At 49.9% G+C, this 8,047-nt stretch overlaps 2 protein-coding genes across 2 annotated transcripts; one reads left to right on the top strand and one right to left on the bottom strand.

Moving 5' to 3' along the window:
- Positions 1-38: 38 nt before the first annotated feature.
- On the bottom strand, positions 39-2,516 carry VTN77DRAFT_9714 (uncharacterized protein; the record flags this gene model as incomplete). Its single annotated transcript, XM_069426351.1, has 7 exons — positions 39-265; positions 336-842; positions 894-1,159; positions 1,211-1,648; positions 1,698-2,018; positions 2,112-2,218; positions 2,307-2,516. 7 exons carry the CDS (start codon positions 2,514-2,516, stop codon positions 39-41), a joined length of 2,076 nt encoding a protein of 691 aa, XP_069273759.1.
- Positions 2,517-4,669: 2,153 nt separating this feature from the next.
- Positions 4,670-7,085, top strand: VTN77DRAFT_9713 (uncharacterized protein; the record flags this gene model as incomplete). Its single annotated transcript, XM_069426350.1, has 9 exons — positions 4,670-4,837; positions 4,901-4,954; positions 5,013-5,619; positions 5,673-5,878; positions 5,929-6,448; positions 6,504-6,647; positions 6,701-6,795; positions 6,846-6,916; positions 6,974-7,085. The coding sequence occupies 9 exons, from the start codon at positions 4,670-4,672 to the stop codon at positions 7,083-7,085; spliced, it is 1,977 nt and encodes a 658-aa protein (XP_069273758.1).
- Positions 7,086-8,047: the final 962 nt, after the last annotated feature.

The raw sequence follows: 8,047 nt of genomic DNA, 5'->3' as shown, positions 1-8,047 counted from the left end.
GGGGGGGAGGAGGAAAGAAAAAGAGCAACAGAGGCAATTCAAATCACAGGCGGACCGACAAAAGAATCAGGAATCCCGTCAAACACCCAGTTCAAGGAATCGAACACGTCCGAAAAGCTGGCTTCGCCCATGAATCCCGCATTCTGGTCGAAATTGGGCGATAGCATCAGAGTCGGGTCCGTAAGCGAGGAATTGTTATTATTATCTTGCTGCTGCGGGCCGATCGTACCGCCGGCGGTGGAGTTGCTTGGATTGGGGACGGCGGCTGTCGTCGTCTTGGTCAGTATACTTATCCTGATGGGCATGTATTACGAGAAGGAGAGGGGGAAACTTACATTGTGTATCCTCATTTTTCTGCGACTTGAATCTCTGGCGCCAGCGCCATACCGTATCGTACACATGGCTCATGCTCATCCTGCTGCGGATCTTCAGCTGCAGCGCGTCATCGCCCGTCGACGAGCCCGTGAAACCAGCATTCCACATCTGGGAGATCACATTCGCCAGACGGACAGGTCGGTCGTTGTCCACCACGCTGATCCTCCTGATCGACGAGATCGCGCCGTTGAACAAGAACTTGCCGTGGTCCATGTCGATCTGCCGCGAGAAAGAGCTCTTCAGCAGCTTCATCAGCGCGAATGCTGCGGAGACGATCATCTGGAGGATGTAGTTCGTTGCGTGGGCTAGTAGATTCCCCGGTGAGGTCTCCAGCTCTAGCACTCGGCCGAGGAACGAGGTTGTTGCGAGGAACAGGTTGGTCAAGTCGTCGCTTCGGGCGTTGGGGCTGAGAAAGACGAAGAACCGCAGATGCAGATCTGCCGCCCGCAGATGGATCATGTTGATTTCTGAGAGTATGTCAGCAGCAAACTTCTAGGGAGTTGTAGATGTATACTCACGTGATATGTCTTGACCAAAATCCAGCTCCATTTCCCTGAGCTCATTCTCTAGGATCCGGACAATCAGCAATTTCTCCGTGCTGATGAATTCGGTTGGTTCGGGCCTGCCGTTGTAAAGGCTTCTCGTGACTCGGTCGCAGAACTTCTCAATACGTAAACGTATCTTCAGCTCATCTGGCAGACGGTAGTCGGCGTTCTTGAGAGATGCAGGCTCCAGCGCCCAGTCGTATATCGTGCCTGGTGGCTGGCCGTATCCAGTGGCGACACTAAACCTGATTAGCAAAGCAGTTCGTAAACGACACTGTAAGGATACTTACTTCTGAGCGACAATGTTGCAGATAACCCACGTCTGCAATCTGTCCTTCAGCTCTTCGCCCCTGACCTCCATCCGAAATGTGGTGAATTCTTCCGGCTGAACGGGGCGGTGCAAGCCCAGCTGCATGGCCACCTGCATCATTAATCCACTAAGCATAAAGGTCTGATCGCTTCTCTGACTCGTCGTAGGTAGCGGCCACGTGCAGAGCAAACATAGTGCCTTTACGACATGGTAGTTCTGCGGAACACTGCTAATGGTCGACCACAGGAGTCTACTGAAAGGTCCTGATAACGGCACTAGGAGACCCGGTTCGGATGGACATCGACGACTGGAGACACAGATGATCGTCCAAGCAAGCAGTTCAGAACAGCTGAGATACTCTTCTGGGTCTTTCAAGGGATCCAAAAGAGGAAGGAAAGGATGGTAGAATCTGAAGAACCTATAACCGTGTTAACCATAGACCTAAACAACATAGATGCCATGCTTACTGTTCAAACAGTCGCAGAACCCTTGCCCTCGACAGAGTAATATCTTCGAGAGTCCACACATTGCTGGTTCGCGGGAGAATCGTGTCATCTGGTCCCTGTGGTGCTAGTGATCGCCTCAGAGGCGAAGGCTGTTGGTCAACTGAGACTGACAACGATTGTGCCCGCGTTGATGGTGGAGGAGAATGAGGATCGTAGAACACATCTTCTCCAGACTGATTCAGTTCATCACTGGCGTTGGCATCGAAAGCTGGCTGTGGACGATCTCCATGGGCCAATCGACGCCGAAGATCGGCGATCTCCCTTTCCATTTCCGCATTTCGTCTGTTGATAGTAAGCTAAAATGAATGATTCGTCATTTTGGAGGATATAGATGAGCAGTTCCATTGATAAGGATGATAATGCGACATGACTTACCGTCGTTTCGAAATACGTTTGAACGATGGCTCCACCTTGCATTCTATTTGAAGTCGTCTGCAGCGAGAACATGAGGGCGATGGTGCCTGTACAATATCACAGCGGAGCTGTTATAAGAGTGTGTTAGTTGGTATTCCATATCACATACAACTCTTATCGATAACGACTAGTCTAGGAAAGCCGGCTGCTACCTACCTTCTGCTGTTTACACTCGTTACACGCCCTTCTGCTCCCCCCTCGTCGTTTTCGAATAATTGGCTGGATCTTCTCCGCCTCCAGGGCTCCTCCGGAAAGGTCCGATCCTGTCACAGAGCGGTTATTACTTGCGCTGCTGTTCCGGCTGCTGCTGTCCGTGGCCGGGGGAGTCACCAAGCTCCCCCCGGCCGCGAGCTCAGTTGCCCCCATGATGCGCCTCAAATCGGGGCTCAGATGATCTGGAATGGGCGGGCCGGCATAGGTCGACATATTTCTTTTCTCCCTGCAACAAGAATGGCAGCCTGATGTATGCTGGGGAAGAAAGGCGTACGCTCCGGGAATCGGCAAAAGTCTTGCGTTTCTGCGCGTTTGAGCGAAAGTCGGCACTTGTGCGCTGACTAAGCATGCATCTTAATACAGTTCTTCCTCGATGTACGTATCGGTTCATTGATCATTCTGCATTCTGTAATAGCTCTTCCGACGATAAAATTTATAAATCGGATCTTTGACTATTTATAGCTCATGGTAGTCCTTCGACTCCGAAATTATATACAACTAGTCATGGCACTGGCGTGGAAAGCATATCGGCCAATGCCACCAAACCACCACTAGCCCTCACTTTTCGCTTCATACAGGACCATTGCCTCTTCACATATTGCCGAGTCGAGTGACACGAATCTGTGGATGCTGGTATCAATGGTTCCTCAATCGAGGGTCTGCGGGAAAGGCAGCTTGGTGACATTAGAGCGTATTTCCTCTGATGGATATATTGACTTACCATGTAGACGGAGACTTAGCAGTAGGTTTTCGACTGTGTACCGCCTCCTGGTTCATCTTGAATATTTTAACGTCACAAATAGCATCCACAATGGTCTATTGACTGACTATGACTGGGATTGAGACGATGTGTTCTGCTTTACCTGCTTTGCAGCATGAAGGTCAAGGTACATACATTAGCTCTGGCAGCAGTATCAAAGATCTTCGCAGAATAAGAATGATCTGCCGTTCCCCATATATACACAAAATACAGGCGTATTTATGTAAAGGACATCCTGAAGACTGAGAAGCCAAAAGTCCGATTTCGGCAGCATATTCATCAACTGCAATTTGACCGGTGAAACGCTGTATTACCCTGAAGATACGACTCTCTGGCAAGCTCTACCTGAAGTAATTGAAGTAGTGCGATACTAGAGCAGTTGCAAGTCTCGTCAGTAGTATGACAGAACAGGTCTCTTCATAATAGTCTGTGTAATATTGAGGATTTTCATTCCATAAACAATTATTTTCCCAAGTGTCATATGTCGACCTTAGCGACAATAGATGATACCAGAACAAGGAGTAGGTTATTGCATCTTCAGTAAGCGGCAAATTTTATTGTCTCTCCCAATTCCCAACTCTGACTCGATCCAGAGAGCAAGCTTATCTAACCTTGTTCCCTCCAGCCCAATTCTGCTAAACTCTCATTTCTCATCTATCTCACTCACCTGCGACGACTGGACTCTAGCAGCTTCAGACTCAGTCATCTGTGAAGGCATTTTATCGGTGTTCGTGTGGAGTATTATTACTGGCGTTTCTGAATCTTTCTTTTTGTCCAAGTCAAACCAACTGAGCGTCTCATTTCTTTTCTACCTAAACTATCGAGAAATGAGCGGCTTTCACAGCCTCCTAGAGACCTATCGATACAGCTATTTTGGGAATAAATCAAGATCAAAGAAATCAGGAATGTAACAGATATTTCTGCCATAAAGAAATCACATAATTGCCGGATTAGGAAGGTCCAAATCAGGGGACACGTGATCGGTTCGGAGACCTATTTTGGCTGACAATATAGTAAGAATGACTGAAGTTGCTGGCTGGTCTTTTGTGCGTGATGTCCCTTAAAAGAGAACAAAAAATAAAAACAAACAAACAAATAAAAGAAAAAAAAAGAGCCCTTCGACTTGGGATTCTGGACTTCGGTTCGGTTTCTTGGCTGTCCAAAGCCATGCATATTGGTTGCAAAAGTTCTGACATTGTCATGATCATGTTCGTTGGTAAAATGCAGGCATGTCACTTCATATTGTTGAGTCTGGTTTGGCTCTGTAGGAGAAATTATGAAGAGTTTGATCGTCATGGAGATGTGATTACGGAGTACAGAGTATATTATCGTAATACCAGGAATAATCTGCTTCACGAGAAAGGGGCGTGGGGGCTGTGCACTGACTGCTACTAGTCAAGCCACGCAGGCCAAGTGGGCCCTGCCCAGCCATCCCGCAGTAAAGTAACATCTACGGAGTATTAATCAAGGCACCAGCATTAATATTATTCTCTCTACGCGCCATTCTTTCACAAACGACCTCAAAGACTATCCTCTCGCAGCTGTCATGGCCGAGGTCGCTGCTCCCGAGGCGCAATTATCTGCTGCGCTTCCCTCCCACGACGACAACGCTTCCCCCGCAGTTCCTCCGCAGTCGTCGGGCCAGAATGCTGTCAACGACACTGCTATTGCAGACGCCGACAAGGAACGCATCGACAGAGTCTTGCAATCAGAAGTATGTTTATCGCGAGATCCATGCGATTGATCCACAAATCGTTACTGACAAGATACACCTCAGATTGGCATTACAACGCTGTTAGCCAGGTTAAAGCAAAGCATCGCCTCCGCACGGGTTTGTAGCGCTACTTTTTCCGCTTTACTAGGAAGGATCGGCGCTCATTGATGGATAGGACTTTGCAACCTTCTTAAAGAAACGAGCAGCCCTGGAAGAAGAACATGCGCAGGGTCTGAAGAAACTGGCCCGCTTGTCGCAGGAGACGACACACCGGTCGGACCACCGTCAGGGAACCTACAGTCGCGCCCTCGATGAGGTCAATCGGATACAAGAGCGCATGGCCGACCACGGCTTGCAGTTCGCTGTCTCTCTCCAGCAGATGTCGGAGGATCTGCAGGAATTGGCTTCGAACATCGAGCGTGGTCGCAAGCAATGGAAGCAGACCGGATTGAACGCGGAGAAGAAGGTCCAGGATGCGGAGAGCCAGGTCGAGAAGGCGAAGGCGAAATACGACGCGCTAGCAGAGCAGTACGATCGCGTCAAGACAGGCGATAAGCAGTCGGGAAAATTCGGCTTGAAGGGTCACAAATCGGCCGCCCAACACGAGGAAGAGCTCTATCGCAAGGTCCAGAATGCGGACAGCGACTATCAAGCCAAAGTGCAGGCTGCCCAAGCGGCCCGCCAGGAGCTGGTCGCGACCCATCGACCCCAAACCGTGCACAATCTCCAGCGTCTGATTTACGAGTGTGACTCGGGCCTCACTCTCCAGCTGCAGAAGTTTGGTATGTCGCTGTCGCTCGCTCATCCAACATTATCCCTGGCTGACTATTTCTAGCGGCATTCAATGAGAAGCTTCTGCTGGGCCAAGGTCTCTGTGTCAGTCCGCTCAAGAATGGGCCGACTGATACCGCCGGACCCAAGAGCCTTAGAGAAGTGATCCACCAGATCGACAGCGAGAAAGACTTCAACGAATATATTCTGAGCTTTGCGGGTAACCCTGGCGCGGTGGCTGCCCCGGAGGTGCAATATACCCGTCATCCGGTAAGGCTACGATCGATCTTCATGTCTCCCATCCTTTCTGACCAGTTTAGACTCTTGCGCCAGCCTCTGCACCTGCACCGGCACCGGCGCCGGCATCTCAGCCGAACATCCAGAATAAGCGTCAATCTGCTGCTCTGCCCGCCCCTCCTTCGCAGCAGGATCTGGGTCCGGCATCGCCTCCTCAGACATCGCCGCAGTCGGGACCCCAGCAACCGCCGTTATCTCTCCAGTCTACCCAAGAAACGTACCAGGCGTATCGCCCACCGCAGCCACCGTATCCCACAGATCCGTTACCACCTCCGCAGCCAGCGGTCCCGCCAGGGCTCCCGATAGGCCATTCCCGTTCGCCGGTGATGCAACAAACGAACGGATATCAGAACCTGCCTCCGCTGAACCCCGTGTTCGGTGTCTCCCTCGAGGATCTCTACCGGCGGGACGGGTCGGCGGTGCCGATGATCGTGTACCAGTGTATCCAGGCCGTGGAACTCTTTGGGCTGGACGTGGAAGGGATCTACCGGCTGTCAGGGAGCGCCAACCACATCCAGCATATGAAAGCGTTGTTCGATAATGGTGAGAACCACTTTGTTGGAAGTCTTGTCAGCGTCCCATCCACTGACGTGAGCAGATTCATCCCAAGTGGATTTTACCAACCCAGAAAACTTTTACCACGACGTCAACAGCGTCGCCGGACTGTTGAAGCAGTTCTTCCGAGAGCTTCCGGATCCGTTATTTACTCGCCAGCACTATTCAGAGTTTATCAATGCTGCTCGTAAGTGTGAAGAGATCTGAGGAATTGAATTTATGCTGATTCATGCTACCTAGGAATTGACAATGATGTTCAACGACGGGACTCGTTGCACGCCATCATCAATAACCTGCCAGATCCACACTATGCAACTTTACGTGCCTTGGTGCTGGTACGTTTGCACGCCCTTCCATTTTTGCTTCTGGAGCTGACCGCGCGCAGCATCTCAACAAGGTCCAGGAACACTATCCGCAGAACCGCATGAACGCTGGTAACCTGGCAATCTGCTTTGGGTGAGTTTCCCATCGTCAATCGGGAGGTCTTGGAATCCAGCCTCTAACATCGAACAGGCCGACTCTGATGGGTGCCAACGCAAGTGGAAATATCGCCGATGCGGGCTGGCAGGCTCGAGTCATTGAAACCGTTCTTTTGAATACCTTCCAGATTTTCGACGACGACTGAGAGTCGATCTGATGAGTACGAAAGAACAGGCCTGCTAGCTAGTCGATCTCTTGGACAGGGATGTGATACCCCCTGGCTCAGTTCACTGAACTGAACTAAACGCCAGTTTCCCAAATTTAGTACGCTTGGCATGCATCTCAATTAACTAGGTTCTCTTTCTCTTCCTCATTCTTCTTCTTGCATGCTGGACAATGAGCATTGCTGGATACATAAAATACATCGGGCATACTTGTCTGTCTGCTGTGCACAGCTTAGCCAGCTAGTTAATTTGTGGTCCTTCTCCTGGCTGTACTTGACTGGTTTTGTTCGACTGTTGATTTTATTGGTTTTGGTTTCGTCCGGTCTGGTTTGGTCTGGTCTGGTTTTTCTATTCAGTGTGCATATTCACCTATTGCCTTTCTCTTTTCGTTCCTTTTTTTTTTGTATTTTCTGATCATGGAAATTGTCAATTGTGGAGAATGAACGCAAAGCAATGCAACAGCAAGTCGAAGTCGTCAATCCATTAAATTCCCATGCATATGCGTAACGAATGAATTCCCTTGCTTCCGTAGAAAGAGTGCTCCGTATGTACTGTACACTATTCCAGAGTCTACTGTAAACAGCAATCCTGGGTATCTATCTCCCTGGCCATGAAGGATGTAATCTACATACAATACGGTATTGTTCTATAAATTGCTCCGTTGCTCCATTGCTCAATTGCTTGCTTCTCTTCTCTTCTCCTCTCCCCGTATTATTTCTCTTTGTCCATTATCTAAGATCTAAGATTTAGACTGATTTAGGGAACTATTTCTTTCTTTCCCCCCCCCCCCCCCCCCCCCCCGGTCCTTTTTTTGCTAATTATCTCTTTTCTTCACCGTAGAACCCCCCACCCAAATCGCACTCGTCACAGCCGTCACACCACTCAACAACCCCAAACTCCACGCCATCGTCCCCCAACCCGCCTCCTTCTCGATGAACCCGGC

The sequence above is a fragment of the Rasamsonia byssochlamydoides genome (assembly GCF_041956645.1).
Source record: "Rasamsonia byssochlamydoides strain NRRL 3658 unplaced genomic scaffold VTN77scaffold_92, whole genome shotgun sequence".
Lineage (NCBI taxonomy): Eukaryota > Fungi > Ascomycota > Eurotiomycetes > Eurotiales > Trichocomaceae > Rasamsonia > Rasamsonia byssochlamydoides.
Note: the sequence above shows the minus strand (reverse complement) of the source record. Positions and strands in the feature narration are given on the sequence as shown.